This window comes from Hyaena hyaena, unplaced genomic scaffold (assembly GCF_003009895.1).
Source record: "Hyaena hyaena isolate Hyena2069 unplaced genomic scaffold, ASM300989v1 scaffold_206, whole genome shotgun sequence".
Taxonomy (NCBI): domain Eukaryota; kingdom Metazoa; phylum Chordata; class Mammalia; order Carnivora; family Hyaenidae; genus Hyaena; species Hyaena hyaena.
Genome location: NW_024080840.1, coordinates 1,241,836 through 1,260,676, shown reverse-complemented (window position 1 = coordinate 1,260,676; position 18,841 = coordinate 1,241,836). Strand labels below are relative to the sequence as shown.

Below are 18,841 nucleotides of genomic sequence, written 5' to 3'. Positions count from 1 at the left end.
TAATGGCCCTGAATGGAACTCCGGTGAAGCAACATTTCAGACAAGGACAATTTGATGAAAATTTTCTGGCCACTACTCTTAGGTTTAATTCTAAAGTAAAATTGGGAGGAGCCTGGCAACGGAGAAAATGTGTATGTTACTTTGAACAAAAGTCACCAAGGGAGTGAGCACACACCACCATGGGATATGAAATTTGTCATCTTTTGATTCAATTTGGCAAAGAAAAAAAAAATACTGGGGGAAACTACTGATAATAATGTGTTTTTATAATAAGAGGAAAATCAAAGTATTTGGCAGCAGAATGTGGTCAGGAAGAAATACAATTATATATAGTCTGGCATGCTGTTTATTTTAGCTTTTACAACAAAGCAAGGGTTTGATGACCCTGAGGAGAACTTCACAATCATTACTATCCAGAGTCTCCAATCCCAGAAACAGTTTATAATAATTTCATGGCACATACGACATGCATCAAATACTCTGTATTATTCAATAACTAAATAAGACACTGCATCATTCTCTTCATGGTTCGCAATCATATATTCATCCCCTTTCACTTGAAAAAGTACATTAATATTAAGGTACAGGTCTTGGACAAAAACCAAGAAGAAAAAAACCCATGACCTTATTTTTATTAATGTGCAGTCCATTATTTTTGTTCTGATGAGCTTTTAGAAGAGTGATTTTCATTTCAATAACTGTACAGAAAGCACAGCAGAAATCCCCAATCTTCTGCCAAGAGAACAGGTAACTAACATTTTAGGGCACACACATTTACTTACAAGGAGGGCTGTCTGTTCTGAAGCATAACTCACATTTAAGATGGTGGCAATTTTATTTCATGTTATCAGTGAAAGGAAAGTTGATATTTTAAGGCCTCAGAGATTTTCCTGTAAAGTCAGCAATGTTAAAAATGTGACTTGGGTAAACTGAGTAGATCCATGAAGTTAGCTTGAGAAAGCGTTTCTCAGGCTTCAAAGTTCTGAGAGGGGCTTTTCCTTTTTCAGTAGGACACTCATTTCTTCTAGCCTTGCATAAGATGAAGCTTGAAGGGGGTATTATTCAATCTGTATCATAGTATATTAAAAAAGGTTGTTTTACATAATCATGCTATGGAAGTATAATTTAAACCTTTCCTTTATAAAAAAATAAGGAAAATAATACCAAAATATTTATCTGTAAAAAGAACTTCATGTTTCTAAAGAAACCACCACTAAGGTTTTTGATACCAAGGTAATGTTTGATTTGATCATTTACCCATCACTGATTCAGGGAGTCTGAAGATAGAAGTTATAAACTTCATGACAGAAGTTTAAAATGTGAACTAGAAACATTAAACTTAGCTCCATGTGGGGGTGAAATATGGGCAAATTCTCTACACTGCAGAGAATCACTTGGAGCAAATATTTAAGGTTCATCAAATAAATGTTTCTTTTATAAAGTGATTAGAATATTAACCAGATGCATGCTTCAAGCTAGAAGACAAAATGGATCCCCAATGAATTGAAATATTTTAACCACCTGATTGTTTTACCTGATTGTAACTGTGTTTTTTTTGTTTTGTTTTGTTTTTTGTTTTGTTTTGTTTTGTTTTCAGTACTTGAAATTACTCCGTACTATACTTCCCAGACTGGTTTTAGAAGATACAATGTAGAAACTCTAATGATTTATTGCTGTCTCTCTTCAGGCAGTATTCTCCATCAGAATCTCGGAGAAGGTTCTCTTGCTTCTTCTAGTTTCGTGAGGATCCACTGTTGTGGGGAAATAACCAACATTTGCTTATTTCAAGAACTTGCAATGAAACTCAAAATGTAATGAATGTAAATCTAGAAGTTGGCTTTTACCCTAGCATCTTCTGGGGTCTTGAAGTTAATTATTTTTCCAAACTCTTTGGCATGAAATACAGACTTCACTCGTTCCTATAAACAGAATAACTCCATTAAAATGATAATCCAGTTGCAGAAAAAGATTTTAAAATGCCACAGTTTTATAAATCTATGCTTAAATTGTCCACCTTACACAAATTATATACCTAAAAAAAAAAAAAAAAAAAAAAAAAAAAAAAAAAAAAAAAAAAAAAAAAAAAAAAAAAAAAAAAAAAAAAAAAAAAGCCACGAATGAAGAATCCAAGAAGAATCAAACACAAATGGAGGGGAAAAGGCTAAATTCTAAAACATCCATTATCATTAAGCTTAAGTTAAAAAGCTTTGAGATTTCAATTGCTAAAGCCATACAGGGTTTACTCAAAGGATGAGGAGGTAAGTTTGGGAGCAGTGTTTTCCCCACCAAATAGCTTCTCAGATAGTTCTTGGTATAGGGCCATGAAATCATAATGAGCTCAGCTAAAAAAATAATCTATACATGTGTGTACATACACACACGCATGTGTTATGTAAGTTCTGACATTTTAAATCAGTCATGCGCTAAGAATGTAGCTTAAGCTTAATGTCCTCCACTACCCCCCCCCCCCTCCCCCCCCGATTATCCTCTACCTTTTACACTCCTCTGGCATTCTGTTCAATGTCTGTGTGGAGAGCTAATGGTGGATGGTAAGAATGAGAGACACACACAGAAAGAAGAGGATTACTGAGAAGGAGGCCAGTTTACCTCTATTAACTATGGGCAGAGTTACAGAAGAAGAAATGTGGGGGTCTCATTGGTTGAACAATTTCTCTAAGTAATTCAAACACCCATGTAAATATAGACTGCGGAAGAAATCAGATTCTTTTACTTAAAAATAAGGATATTTGCTGATAAAAGATTTCAAGAAAAAGTAGAAGGGAAAGAAAGCAAGAAGGTAAGAAGATTATTTTTGGAGAGAGAAAAAGGTATGAAAAAAGCCAGGAAAGCAGTACAGGCTAGAGCAGAAGGTGATAGCCACTACCCAGTACTTTGTATAATAAAGCCACAGGGCCTTTCATTTTCTGATTGAATCAGAGAAATTCTCAACGTGTAAGTTGGTCTAAGATCCTCAGGAACAAGTAGCCAGTCTACTCATGAGCTGCCCGTGTCTTTGCAATGAATGGTATGACTAGAGAAGTGGTCCTCAACGGTTAAACACAAGGCCTAGGGACAGTTCTCTTCTACAAACTAGCCCAGTTTTTGCCTGCTTGTGTCTACTGCCCTTTCTTCCAGCAACAACTTTTTGAATCTCCTTTGGGTAACTATTTCTCACCTTCTCTCACTCCAAATACTTCAGATAGAGCTGACCCTTCCTTCTCGGTAGCACCATGGTGATCCCATGACCCTCACCTGGCCAACTGGCTCATGCCAGCTCTCTGACCAAAGAGATTGGTTCAGGAATAGGCATGTGACCAAAGGTGGCCCAGTGAGACCCAGTGAGAGGCTTTCATTCTGCTGAGCTAGTAGGATATAAACCTGGAACTTCTGCTGGCCGGCTTGACAATGAAGCCAACACTGAAGAGAGTAGAAAACATAGAAGCAGGGGTGGTGAAGAAGGAGAGAATGAAGGAGAAGAGGAAGGGAGAGAGAATAACCACTAATGACATCATTGGAGTATATCTAAACTAGCAGATATAGGCTTAAGACTTTCAGCTACAAGAGGCAATTAAATTTCTCAAAATCAAAATAGAACAAAAATAACAAAGAACAAAATTTAACTTTGGTTGTGTCACTTACAGTATTTCCTATGAATATGGCTGGTGCCAAAGTGGCCCCTACACACAGGTATCTGGTCAAATAGCATGAGGCCAAATACCTTGTATTTCTCTGTATCACATGTAATACCTTAGTTCCATCCTCACAATGTATAATGAGTCTCTGCTGATTTGCCAAAAGACTAGCAATTCATTTTATCTACATCCAAGTACGAGGCACCATGCTAGTAATCATTGCAGAGTGAGAAATGGTCTCTGCCTTCAAGATTATAACTGAACTGGGAAGATAATGTCTATAAAAAGAAAAAGAACCACCAGTAATTGTCTATTAGAGAGTGAGAGAGAACTTTTTTAAGTATTCTTTTGTAAAGTTTTCAGGGAAAAACATTTTGTACAGAACTGCTGGGGATTTTGACGTATACAAATGGATTTCTCATTTTAGTGTTGTGGACGGCATAGAGAAGGTGGGGTTCTGTTACTGAATAGAAAATGAATCTCAGGAACACTGTTGTCCATGTAATAGCACATAAAGTATTATATTTTTTCTTGGCCTAGCTTTCCTTTAAGGAAAAAAAACAGAAGGTGTGTAAGACAGAAGGTGTCAAGGAAAACCATAGTAAGATAAAGCAATGTCTATAGAAGAAATGGGAAAATTACAAAAGAGGACCATTTCAATGTACTATTTTCAGTTCCAAGTTTTCAAAAAAATCTATTCAACATACCTTTGCTTCAATGCGTAATCTTCTCCCGTGAACAATGAAGGGCTCTTTGGTAAACTCATCAAAACTATACTGCCACTCACATGTAAGCTGTCCAAATGTTCCTTTTGTTACAAACAAGACACCACTGTGGGGGAAAAAAAAGAATCCGCTATAGAAATAAAGGCACTTCTATCCAGTAAAGTAATAATAGCAAGATATGCATTCACTGCAAGTGTATATAATACAAAGAGAGACTGTATTAGGAGTCATAAAAACATCTAAGTAATTTAAAAGAAATGAAATCATATAGAGTATGTCCTCAGAACATAATGAAATTAAACTAGTAATCAGTAACAGAAAAAAATATTTCTAAATGCTTAGAAATTAGCATACTTCTAAATAATCCATAAGTCAAACACTCTTAGAAGAAATTAGAAAATGTTTTGAACTGAAGGAGAACGACAATATAATGCAACATAAAAATATTTGTGGGAGGGAGCTAAAGCAACACTTCGTGGGAAATTGGGAGCACAACATACCTGTTAGAACAAAGGAAGTACTTCTAAAGTCAAATATGTAAGACACTTTATACCAAATAGAAAAAAAAATTACAGAACCTATTATTAACCAATACTTGAGAACTTTTGGGTAACTAATGCTTTAGAATAAACTTTTTATTATCAAAGCTCCATGCTTACCAATCAACCTCAGAAAGTGCCTTTTAAAATTAATTCTTATTTTTCCATTTTTGAGGGAGGAAAAATGAATAGAAATGAAAAGGCATTGTCTATAATTCTATTTAATCCTTCATTCAAAGGCTTTGCTTCCCCAATTCTTTCTGGTTGAAACATCAACTCTAGGTACAACCAGATATTTTTTTAAGTAATACATACTTTAAGTCAAGGGACTGCATTAGAGAAAAGAGCTGGCTCCTGGCTGGAACAACTAATCAGGACTTACATCTACCCTTCAATCTTCTGTCTCTGCTCCCCTCTGTCTCCAATCCTGGATGACAGGTACTGTTGGAACACACTGACCGGTCCTCTCATACATCCTCAACCATGTGAAAAGTCAAAGACAGGCTAATCTTGTAGTAGGTTCCTGGTACTCCCTCTCTGATTCAAAGACCTCTTCTTCCCCCTCCACCCCCCTTTTAGGTTGATTTATTTATTTAGAGAGAGGGACTCAGTGAGAGCAGGGGAGGGACTGAGAGAGGAGAGAGCGGATCCCCTCTCTCAGTAATGAAGCCAATACCAGGCTTGATCCCACCCCCGTGAGATCATGACATAAGCTGATATCAACAGTTGGACACATAACCCACTGAGCCACCCAGGTGCCCCTCATAGACACTTTAATCCTCAAATCTGAAACATGGAAAGAAAGGAAATCCTAAGTATGAATATCACCTTTCACTGAACTACAACTAACTCACTTCCCTTTATCAGGGTTTATGTTAAACTTCCTTTAAAGAGATTATGTTGACAAATTAATTTTTTAAGTCTCTCAAACGAATTTGTAAACTGACTTGTTTAATTCTGATGAATCTGCTTAGTCAATAGTGGAGAGGGTTACTAAACATGACTGAAAATTGCTAGAACAAGAATAACTGAAGCAAAGCCCCCAATTATAAGTTAATTAACTTCAATGTAAAATACAGTACATACCTATAACTGCTAAGTAGTCCTTTACAAATTAAGAAAGATCTCCATATGTTAATATAGAATAATCTTCAAGACATAGATCTTAAGCAAAAAATTAAAGTACAGGATGTGTAACAGATTCCTATTTATGTGAATATACATAGCGCGTATGCTTGTAAAGGCAGAGAATACTTCAAGGAGGAAACAAGTAAAAGTGGCGGCCTCCAGGACAGGGGGAAGAGGCACTGCTATCCGGGATGGAATAAAGATCAACTTTTACATGTATACCTTCTAATACTATGTGAATTTTCTACTTTGTGTTACTTTAAAGTAAGAAAATTAATACAGTGTTGTCAATTTTAGACTCAGAAATGGTTAGTATGAAAAGCGTTAGAAATGACTGTTAAGGGGCGCCTGGGTGGCTTAGTCGGTTAAGCGTCCGACTTTCGCTTAGGTCATGATCTTGCGGTTTGTGGGTTTGAGCCCCGCGTCGGGCTCTGTGCTGCCAGCTCAGAGCGTGGAGCCTGTTTCGGTTTCTGTGTCTCCCTCTCTCTCTGACCCTCCCCTGCTCACTCACTCTCTCTCTCTCCTAGAAATAAATAAAAATATTTAAAAAAAAAATGACTGTTAAGTTCAACAGTGAACTTGAACAAGTGTTAATATAACTTCACCTATTCAATAGTGAACAAAACCACACAGGTTTATTGACTATTTCGTTCAGGCAGCCATAACCTCTCCCCCTCAGCCGTATTTTCACTTTGTGCCATCCATTCAAACTCCCCATGTTGATAGTGCAGCAGCTCACCCTTCCCTCCTGCAAAGAGTAGCCCCCTGAGGCTATGCCGCTGTGGACTTTTGCATGTGTCTCTATCTGCAGGTCTACATGGGGATCTGGCTGTAGCTAGGAGAATCCACATCAGAACTGACATGTCTCTCTAATGATGTAGTACTTACATGAGTGAAACTTTATGTACGCTAACGAACAGGTATCACGAGAAGACCTCTGGAGTAATCTGAAATTGTACACTTTTTCAGAGGGGAAAGAAACTGTACTATAAGGACAGTTTTATGGGGATTACTATATTATTCAAATTGGTTGGAAATACTAATTTATGTTTGTGCACAGTATGACTTACCTGTACTCCTGCACAAAGCTCAACATGAATTTATGTAAGGTTTTCTGATGAGGCTTGTGGAGCGAGAGGACCAGAGCTAGCAGGAAACAGGGTGACTATGTGCCAAAAACGTGGAAGGTCACCTGCTTCCCTTCATGAGTGGCTCTCAGTTAACTTCTTACCAAATTACATTGGAGAAAGTTACCTTTTAGTTATCATTAACATATCTGTTTTATTGATCATGACATGGGTAAAATACTTGTACTTTGCAAATCTGCCATTTTCCATGACCTAAAAAAAGGTGTGAGAGAGAGAGAGAATTCATTAGTGTTTCTATTCTAGTGCACTGTGATCCCTAAAAGCCATTTCTCAATGGGGGCAAATTATTAACACATTTATACAGTAAATATTTCATCATATAATTGAATATTCAGAAAATTATTGCTGCTTCCTTTTTAAAAGCACCTGTTTGCACTGCTTTACTCAAGATGTCTCAATTGCAACTATACCAATGTTTAATGCTGGATTTTTGGAAGATGCTGTCATTACCTCACAGAGTTTAAATTTAACCTATTAAGGTTACTATTAAACTATCACAGTCATTTTATTTTAAAAGTCATACTAGTATTTGATCACCTATGTACAAAAACACGTAAATGCTAACGCCTTGTAAACATATGTAACAATAAATTAGTACTAGCCCCATTTTGCATCCTCCCTGGAATTTTCCAATCTGCCTTACAAACATTCTTCTCTTTGCCAATCTCATAACTCACTCACAAATAAGGAGCAGTGTTTCTGGACAAACACGGAACTCTGGGACCTAATTAGCATATACAACCACCCTTGTTTTCAAGACTGTTGAAACACTGTCTATCCATGACATTGTCAACAATTCTTTGTCCTGGAAAATATAAAAATCATTATATGAATGAAATACACTTGTAATTTTTTAATTCTGTTCTAAATACTATTTGCTCTGAGGATGGAGTTACTTTGGCTACTTAAAATACATAGTGGGCTAGACTAACATTTTTTATTTTTTTACTTATTTCATTTTTTATTATTTTTTAAAGGCAAACAATATAGTTGTGATTAAGATCCCTCAATAAGATTATGCTAAGAATTTCGCCAAAATGTTAGATCTCTTGAAGAAATTCTAAAAGACAAAAAGATTTCAGAAAATTGTGTTCCATTAGGCTATGTCTAAAACCTAATATTATTTAGCTTAGAAGAAAGATAACAGGTGACTTCAGAATAATCTTAGTAGAAAAGGCTATCAGAGTAGTTCATTTCACTGGAGAAAAAAGTTTAAAAAAAAAAAAAAAAGCAGTGACCCCAAAAGCAGGATGAGGGATACAGATTAACTGCATGGAAGATTTCTCTAACTTCAAATATTATAATACTAGAAAAAGAGTATCTTTACTATTTGCTATAGTAGATAAGGCAAGTAAACATAAACTCTTTTTGAGTTACAAATGAAAAATGGACATAAGTACAGATTCAGAAAAATTAATAAGAATTATTAGATAACAAATTATGAAAATAAATTTAAAACTAGGTGAAATAGGTCATGTTTTAAGAAAATATAAAATATTGAGAAAGAAGTATCACATTGCATAGGAAGAATAGAAATTTTTTGAACATGACAGTATTATCTGGAAAAGCAAAGTATATAAACCCAGTAACTCTGTTTTATAAACACAGTATCAAATCAAAAAATGGAAGGAAAAAAATTGTTTACCATAATAAAAAAAAATAATTGTTACCATGATAAGATAAAAAAAATAATAATATTTATGCATAAGCTTAACAACATACAGAATTTATGTGATAAAAGCTATAGTACTATTGAGGGGAAAAACAGAAAACATGAAAATGGAAATCCATGTCGTATTCTAGATAGAAAAATTCATTGCAATAGTGGTGTTATTCCCCTCCCCGACCCCAATTTTACCACCCCACAAAACAATGTGACCCCCAGATAGGGTGTGTTAGTTTCTTTTGGGAAGAGAAAAGGAAGTGATTTGACAAAATCATGCTAAAATCTATCTGGGAGAAAAAGTGTTAATACCCAATAGATTGTAAAAGCTCAGTGAGAACTAAGCTGGCAGACATGATCACAATTAGTCAAACAGTTTGGTGGTCGCTGGCACTTATACACAGATGGATCAACAGAAAGAATACAGATTCCAGAAATTGACCACAATGTACACTAGGACTTTATAAAATACTATATATCCAAAACTAGCAATCCATAAAATCCAGAGAGGATTTTAAATTACTGGGAAAAGCCTATTACATTAAATGGTGTTTCAGGTAACATGCTAGCTAAAGCTGGTCCCCATTTCTCTCTATACCAAAGTAACTCGCAGGGATCACTGATTTAAGTATACAAAATGAAACTTATGTGAGGACAAGAGAAAGTGACATTTTAATAATCTTAAAGTGAGACAACCTTAAATATAAAACACAAAGCCTATAAAACAATATAAAATTGTTAAGTACATGGAAATTAAGCATTATAGAGTGGCAAAACATCAGAATACGGTAAAATAACATAAAAGTTACAGAGTAAACTAGGAAAATATCTGTCAATATAGAGAGATGGAGCTAATTTCATAACAGAATTCTAGGAATATGAATAATTCAACAGGAGAAAACTGGGTAAACCAATAGGAAAATGTGTTCAGTTTATGAATAGGTAGTTCAGTAAAACACAAAATCTGACCAATAAACATGAGAAAATGTTCAACAACTCAAAATCAAGAAAACACAAATCAATTAAAAGTACGCTTTAAGTGAGGAATTTGACTGCTAGGATTTATCTTATGCAAAAGTATGCCAAGATATACATTATAGAATCTTCACAGTAATACTAGGTTAAAATCACAAAGCGGGCAGTTTAAATAAAGTATACTATAGCCATACAATGTGACATTATGTGGTCATGAAAGAAAAAGGTAGATGTGCATAATGATACAGAGATGTGCAAGACATATCAAATGAAGAGCAATTAAATTGCTGGGAATGGATGGGGAGACTAAAAACATACATGTACACTTATTTATATATTCACAAGAAATATGTTGAAGGGTTGATGGTAACACACTACTCTAATAGCACTTATCTCTGGGCCTGAAAAGGATAATAGTAGGGGCAGAAGTGAAGCTTTCAATTTTATATGCTTTTCAGTTATTTTTTATATTTGAAAAGAAATTAGCTTAAAGGTATTATTTTCTTTTGTTCTATATAACCAAGTTTAAAAATCAAGAGTACAGGAGCGCCTGGGTGGCTGAGTCAGTTAAGCATCTGACTCTAGATTTCAGTTTAGGTCATCATCTCAGGTTCGTGAGTTTAAGCCTCACGTTGGGCTCTGCGCTGGCAGCGCAGAGGCTGCTCATGTTGCTCGCTCTCTCTCTCTCAAAATAAACTTTAAAAGAAATTAAAAATCGAGAGTACAAATGCTTATCTCAAGAATATCACTACTATCAGAAGAGTCTATATGCCTCATTAATAGACCACAACCTTCAAACGCCTTAAAAGCTATGATTCACCTCTAAGTACTGAGCTTCTATTTTAGTATTATTTTAAATTTGGGCATTGCAGATGAGCCTGCTTCTCAATACTTTCCACTTTGCAGACCCAACTTAAATAAAATCTAACCTGTGCATATAAGCAATTAAACCAATGTCAAACATCACAGTAGTGTCTGGTTTAAGTAAAACCTAGAAATCCCCCCAAATCATTCATGCTATGTTTTCTGGAGTTCACCAAAAACCTTAGATGCAACACTTGAAAGACAAACGGACATTATGGTCTTGGGTGTCTATTTTGAATGCACACTGAACTGTGTTATCAGAATGGATATATTTGAATAAATATCAAAGATAACTCCTTACGTAGCACAACTGTGCTGGTCAGTCTCCATTACAAACAGGTGAACAGGGAACAAGAATAGGGGACTCAGTCCCATAGAAGCATGAGAGTGCAACAGTATGATGGCTTATCATCCATCATCTTCCTTCATGCTGCAAAGTCTACAAACGTCATGCCTTTGGTCACAATTTCCTAATCATTTCACTTTATAAATTTTCTATAAATGAAAAAAAAATTTCTATAAATGAAGACTTCTACTTTTCAAAACATCATTATAAATTATTTTAGGGACTCCCCTAAATTTTCGACCTAAAGAAAAGTTACTGTTCATCCAAACATGGATTTATATACACATGAAACAATGGAGTTTCAGGTAAGTGTGTTATCCACCTCCTCTTCAAAACAACCTGGTGTGATTAGCTAAGATTACAGTTAAGTGACTTGCTTGGGGTCATCCTGTCAGCTGCAAAACTGGCCTCAGAAAACTGGTTTCTTCCTTTCTAGTTCCAGTGCTTTTTTCACTATACCATGATGTTTCCTCTTACGGTGCCAGTCACACGTTTCCCATGGTACCTCAAAACTGTCTTCCACGTCCCTGGGTGCTGGCTGTTGGTGAGCAGGCTGCTAGAGCAGTGTAGGCAGGCTGAGCTTTTTAGGTTAATAGGGTTCAAATAGTTCAGTGTTAATATTCTATCTTCCTCCTTCCCAGATAGTAGGTATCAATGTTTCTGCCGAAATAATTTGTGATCCCCTTTAAAATAAATGAAGAACTAGCAAAACTAGACCTAGGGGTCACTATGGAGAGCCTTTGCATAAAGACAAAAATTTTGCTGAAATCTAGTAATTAGGCTGAAGTATCAAGTACATTAGCCAGTATGTTAGACATGTTAGCCTCATTTAACATGTGGCAGTGTTAAATAAGCAACCAATTTTGCCTTATTCATTAAAATACACTTGAATTACTGAGAAACACAAATTGTTACATATACTTGTCAGAATTTGTAGACAACAATTAAGATGTATGGTTATTGATAAAAGGGTTCCTTTAGCATTAGAAGAGAGGAGTACGCAGACCTTAGTTTATTAGATAAAAATAAATCCAACGTGACCGCAAACCTAGAAATACACTGCCGGTAGGAACCGGTAAGACAGTGGTGTCAGGGTTACCCTCTACTAACGTCCACAATTCCTATCAGAGAATTCCCAATACTTTAGAAAAAGAACATATGCTGAAAATTACAGTAATGCAGAGAACAATGCTAATGGTTTCAAATCATTCAAAAGCTATGAAGCAGCAGAGTTCTGTAACAAAAATATTTCTGAAAAAACAAAGCAAAATATAAAAACACAGAGATGCTAGGATAAATCACAAACACGGAAGGCTTTAAATCCCAAACAATATAAAGTGCTAATATTAATGGGGGATTTACTTAAGGACATTGGATAAAGGATAAGAACACATAGTTCAGCAAACAAAACAAAAACAAACCCAAAACAACAAAAACCTCCAAAATTTGATCAGTATCTGGCTCTTTTGCAAGACCACAGTCTCATGGAGGTATAAATGAGTTTTTTTTTTTTTAAAGATAGAAACATGAAGGATAAGAGGAAAATGAAATTCATCTAGATGAAAAATAAAGAGTAAGAATGCTATCAGCTAAGAGAATCTACTAGACAACAAATAGATGGCGTTATACATTGGCTAATTTGAATAGTCAGCAGATGATGGGTAAAGAAGAAAGGCCTATAAACAGATTATACTAAAAAATTAAGCTTGCTTTTAGAAACAACAAAACGTAGGTAGGTAATTGTAAATTAAAATGGTAAATGTTATCATTTCTCAATTATAAAGGAAGTAAATGGACAACTTGTTCAAAACAATCTTATCATTAGAGAAAACGTAGGCAACAAGCAGAATTTTCCTAGAGTTATTGGATTATGGTTAGAGAGAAAAACTATTTTACTAATTCACTTCAAACATGAGATTTGAGGGCACTGGGCAGGAAACAAGGCATTCAACCATGCTTCATGATAAAATATCATGGAAATTCATGACCTCAAAGCTCAATGATTTCGTACATATAACAGAATAAATGTAATCAATAGTGAAGAAGTGTTACTTGGCCTATTCTGTGAGACAAGTTGGTGTAAAGAAAAAAATTCAAATCTCAGTGATTGTCTTGTGATGAGGAAGGAATCAGCTCTTACTGAATTTACCATACCTTTGTCTTCTCCGAAACTAATGACTATTCTGATTGTTAACCAAAAGGAAAACAATGCTATGCTAGGAGCTTAGACCAGGCAGGAAAGCTGAGTATAACCCTGTGACATAAGGTCAAATAAAATAAACTATTACCTTAAGAGACGTGAACTGTCACCAACTGGTTCAACTCAAAGTGTAGATAAAGGACAGAATTATGTTCATGACATAATTATGTGCATTGATAATAGAAGACCATTAAATTGGCCCTTCTAGGGGTGCCTGGGTGGCTGAGTCGGTTGGGCATCTGACTTGGGCTCAGGTCATGATCTCACAGCTCGTGGGTTCCATCCCCACATCGGGCTCTGAGCTGACAGCTAGCTCAGAGCCTGGGGCCTGCTTCAGATTCTGTATCTCCCTCTCTCTCTGACCCTCCCCTGCTCACGTTGTCTCTGTCGCTCAGGGGAAAAAAAAAATTTAAAAAAATTTTAAAAAAAAAAAATTGGCCCTTCTTGAAGAAGGGCCAAAAATAATTTAAGTGGCTAGTTACAAGTCTCTCTAACACATTTCCAGCAGAACCTCTACTGAGTAACATTTAATGACCCATGATGCTATACATACTTAAAAACAATTTAAACATTTTAACATTTCTTTCAAAATATTATGTAATTCAGAGCAGTCCAAATCACTAAGGGTTAATTTTTTCTATTGGTCACTAATTAATGTGTGGAAATGGTCTTGATATTTTAGCTGAAGTATTTATTCTATTAATGTTGAAAGGAAGAAAAAGGTTAAAATTTATTGATGCTTTTATCCTGATAAAAAGGAGACAAATGTGGAACATAAAATTTATATGAGGAGGAGGAAGAACTAGCATCATCTGGTAATCACCTGGATTAATGAAAATATAAGGAGTTCTTACTACACATTGTACTAATAATCACATATATTACCTTGTTTTAATCAGCAATACCATCTCGGTTATTAGTATCTTAGTATTGTGATACCAACACCACCAATTGTTAAGTAGTAGACATCTCCATTTTATAGTTTGGAAACTGAGGCCAGGCAAGCATACTAGATTATAAAGCTAGCAAAAGGAAAAGGTGGAGCTGCACTCAGGTTTAGCTGGTTTTAGAATCCAGGCCCTGGGCCAGAAGATAATTGCTATAGCTCAGATAATTTTTATTGTCAAAATGGATTAGCCCAGAATTACATATAGTCCAACAAATGCAGTGTGATGGCATTTTAGGAGCTCCCTAATGCCTTGAAATCATCTTCTTGGATGGCTGGGCATATCTTAGGTCTCTTTTGGTTTCTTATAGTTTCTTAGAGCCTTGCATCTAAACAGCTACATAGCCAACAGGAATGAGACTGTGAAGATCTGCCAAGACATGGTTGGCTTCTAAACATAAGTTTTGTTTTGTCCCCAATCACTAGAACAATAAAGTTCACCACAGCTATAATCTCATAAGATATGAGCAGCAATATCGATTATTCTCTTCAGGCCTGTAATCTTAAGATCTAGGAGTATCCAATACAAAACTAGTAAGAATTTAACAAAACACTTGAATGAATACATGGCATTAAGTTTTTTCTTTGTATTCATATAACCTATACTACTAGATCACCTAGCAAAAATTCAATTACACATGTATAATTATACATTTACTTTTTTGGCAAAAAAAGAAAAATTTTAAGTAGCCTGGCAGTTTACTCTATCAAGGTTAACTCTACAAGAAATATGCAGCCTCCTATACTTATACATTCTGACACTGGAGCTTCATGAAATCTTTAACTAAAACAACTACCTCAGACTAGTGGTGCCACAAAATGCCTGATGTACATTTTTTTCTACATTGCTTCCTATAGGGTTCTTTACAGTGGTAATTTTTCATTGAAAATTTGACATTATAATTCATTAGTCATCATCAAAAGTAACAGAGATATCAGTTTCATTTGAATTTATAACTGAAGACTCTTAACGGACAGAAAAAGTACACGGTGCTTCCTTACATAGATGACATTAAAGTTTGTTTTTAGATGAATTAGAGTGGCCTCCAATTTAATTTTGTATGAAAATGAATTGTTTCATTTGGCAAGAGAACATCCTTTCTTTCATAGGACATCTGGCCAATAAAAAATAGGTTTTTCATAACTTATACCATTGTTTTCTAAGAACACTACTGCTATGAGCACACACTAAAAAAAGTTTCAAATGATCTTTACTAAGCTCAATGTATGCTGAGAATCTCTGTGCTGTCCAAAGTAACCAGGGGAAGTCATATGAGGTAGAGCTCTAACACAGAAGTAGAGGGGTCATGCATGGAGTTCCGGGTTACAATTTAGCACCTGGAGCTAAAATAAAGGTTAAAGAGCTTCTAAACTAATACCCACTGCAAAGCTGAAGCTCTATTTGCACATCTTTAGTAAGAAGGGAGTAAGACTCCAGGTGAACCTACGTGAATGTAACATCTGAGGATTTAAAAAGTTAAATGTACGACATTTTCTATGTTAATACTATTTATCCTTCCCTAAAAGATTTAGAAATTGAATTGGCCTCATTCAAGTTACTGAATTAAAAAGGAGAATTAAAAAAATCATTTTATAATTGAGACAAAAGAGAAAACTGGAAATTCCAGTAAGTGGAATCATCACCTGCAGAAAAAAATAATTTTAAAGTCTTATTCAAAAGGTATTGTTATGTAATACTGGAAGGTTCAAAGTGGAGTGAATTACTCTTTGGGTGCAAAATATAGTGGGACTTACGACTAAATGTTGGAAAGAACAGGCCTTCGAAAATGATGTACCAAAGACTCTCAAGAGACCTCCGCAAAATTGATAAGTGATGTATCCAGGTCAATCACTTTTCTCCTGGGACCTGCTCTCTTTGAGATGCTAAGAGCTCTAACCTGCCTAGATAACAGGGTCTGTCTCTCTTCAGCCACCTCATCCCATTCAGAAGTCGGCTTCTGGAGGGGAAGAGTCACAAAACGAAGAGTAAAATCCAATAAGCCTCTGTCTCCTACTTGTCCACTTACTCAAAATTTCAGATGAAGCCAGGAAGAGTGTTCGGTACTACTCTGGCGTTCTGACTGCCTACGGTAAGCCCTTTCTTCCAGATCAGTTGTAATTCTCCTCCCGAGGTAAAGGGAAAGACCACGTCGGCTGAAGGCAGTTATCTTCCAATTGCTATTTAGGCAGTGTCTGAGGCTAATTATAAACATCTGTAATTTCTGAAAGAAAAGAAATATACAACAAACAAAAACAGCCTCCCTTCTATAACAACTCACATAATTACAACTATGATATCAAAGTAAGAGATGTGAGAGATTCAAAGGCAGCACAGATAAAAGTTTAAAATATCTGAAAGGCTTAAGAGTATGCTACCCTTTGTGGAAAAAACCCAGGTGACAACATTCCTATACATGAAGGACATTAGGGACAGACGTGTGCACACACGCACATACACACAGACACACACACACATATTTTAAGAGAAGGTTTATTTAAGGGATGAAAACTTTGTAAAAAGGTAGAAACATGTTCAATTAAAAAGAGAAGAAAAGCTTCTTCTACAGCTACAAAACTTACACAAATTAAGAAAAGGTTCTCCTGGCTTTTATGTATTCCAGAAATAAAGACCAGTTTCCCACATTGGGGATTATCCCATGAATAAATCACTTTTTTAATCTTTAGAAGTTAATAATTCTGTTCATAAAAAATTAGAACATAAAAAATATAACAAATTTATATATTTGGGACACAATCATGTTAATAAGAAATTTAAAAAGGAAATATATCATAAATGGTGAAGAGATAGGATAATTTTTATTTCTGTAGTTTCCGACTTCACTGAGCATGTATTACTTTTACAATGTAAAAGAATGTAATTTTTGAAAATTTTCTTATAGCTTTTTCCACGAAAGGATTGGTCTGTAAATTTTTTAATTCATAGAAATCCCAAGTTCTACATTTAAAAAAAATATTTGTACACATATATAGTTAAGCAGGTTATTGATAAATGATAATTTAGAGTAGAAAACACAGCATATCCAATCAAGAATTACACGTTTAGCTAAGTCTCTATCCTGATTGTTTTTAAAAAACAGTGATATTGACTATATGATTCTGAATATTCAAATATTTAAGCAACTCTAAGATTTAGAAAACAGTATAATGCAATTTAGCACATATCTTTGTTACCATTTCACTGCTTAGAATATATATGTAATAAAAAAGGCTATATTAAAAACCAATTTTACAAAGTTATTAGACATTTAAAGCTCATTTTCGAGGCACACCATTGCTAAATAAATTCATCACACTGATTGAGATAATTATGGACACGAAAATGGTCTACCACATTAAAACTAACCAACCATAAACTGCTACATGTGAAAATTATAAATTATTCTAATTAGTTCCCTAACACAGACCTATTTGAAATGTCTTTTATTCTTCTCTGATTCAATACTTTTGGTAATGATTTACATAGTACTGATTATACTCACTGCACTTCATGAATTCAAACATTCATCCACTGAAATTAAAGATGAAATTAACAATCTAAATATTTTTAATCTACATTTATCTCAAAGGTACAGGGATAGAATAAAATGGACATTCTTTCTATATACCCATCACAATTATTACTTGATGGAAATGAATAATTTAAAGAACTTATTTAGACCCCATAAGACCTTTAATGTTTTTGACCATTATAAATTAGTAATAAATTATACATTTGCAAGGAAATCTATAAAACAAAACCAAAAGCTTGAAGATGCAGTAGAAACGTACTCAGTAACACTTGGGATAGTTGTTTCTGGCTGCCTCCCATTACTATAGGAAAGAATGATGCAAAATTTCACCACAGGGCTTAAATCGGACCAGCTACTACTCATTCTTTAGGATATATGACTTTGGGATGTAACTACAATAGCATGTATTTCATCTTGAATATTGATGTCCTAGTCATAGATTACAATGCTCCATTTGCAAATTTTAGTAACATCACCTTAAAATCAATATTTAACATTGATACGTTTTCAACAATTTCAAAACATAAAATTTATAAAATCCAGATTACTTTAAATATGGAAACTGAAATTTATTCTGACTTCCTTTTTAAATAAGGAATATTGATAGCAATATTATTCTGGATTTACATTTGCTACATCCAATTCATCTTATTTAACGTATAGGCTGCTCTTATAAATTTATCCATGCTGATAAGCATCCACAACTTCAGGATTTTTATGAGTTTTTCTTCCTGCCAGTTTTCAATATGTTATTCAAGTGTCAAGTAAATACAAAGGCAAAGAGAATGAGTGATGACTCCCTAGAGAAAATAGAAGAACCCTTCCTTCCCTTTTTCTATACATAAGCAATCATCATATAGAAATTTAGAATATAAATAAAGGAATAAAGAATATGGAAAGGTGTGGCACTAATCAATCTTTTAGACACAGCTTTCTAGATGTTCTCCTTACAGAATACTTCCATTTTAAAATTCTAATTAATTATAAAGCCTCTAATAAGCATGTCATAAAAGTGCCAAAGTTGAACTCATTTTCTATATATTTCATGAGGAGTAAGAAGATATTTTTGTTCATGTCCTCTATTTCCAACAATAGCACATTGGTGTAACAGTAGAGGAATCTACAATCTTGAATTTTTCTCTAAT

The 18,841-nt window shown here is 34.7% G+C and overlaps 1 protein-coding gene across 2 annotated transcripts in view; it reads right to left on the bottom strand.

Annotated features, from left to right (window-relative positions):
- Nucleotides 1–328: 328 nt before the first annotated feature.
- Nucleotides 329–18,841, bottom strand: part of VPS13A (vacuolar protein sorting 13 homolog A) — a 228,593-nt gene continuing 210,080 nt past the window's right edge. The window contains exons 69-73 of one of the 2 annotated variants that reach the window (XR_005530230.1): nt 7,279–7,364; nt 4,340–4,463; nt 1,845–1,919; nt 1,535–1,751; nt 329–1,067 (exon numbers count right to left, since the gene is read on the bottom strand). Coding sequence is in view for 1 of the 2 variants with exons in the window: in XM_039242171.1 (XP_039098102.1) it covers nt 1,701–1,751; nt 1,845–1,919; nt 4,340–4,463; nt 7,279–7,364 (336 nt within the window). In the remaining variant the exon portion in view is untranslated. Of the gene's footprint in view, nt 1,752–1,844; nt 1,920–4,339; nt 4,464–7,278; nt 7,365–18,841 lie in introns of both variants that reach the window. The other variant, XM_039242171.1, reaches the window with a different exon arrangement.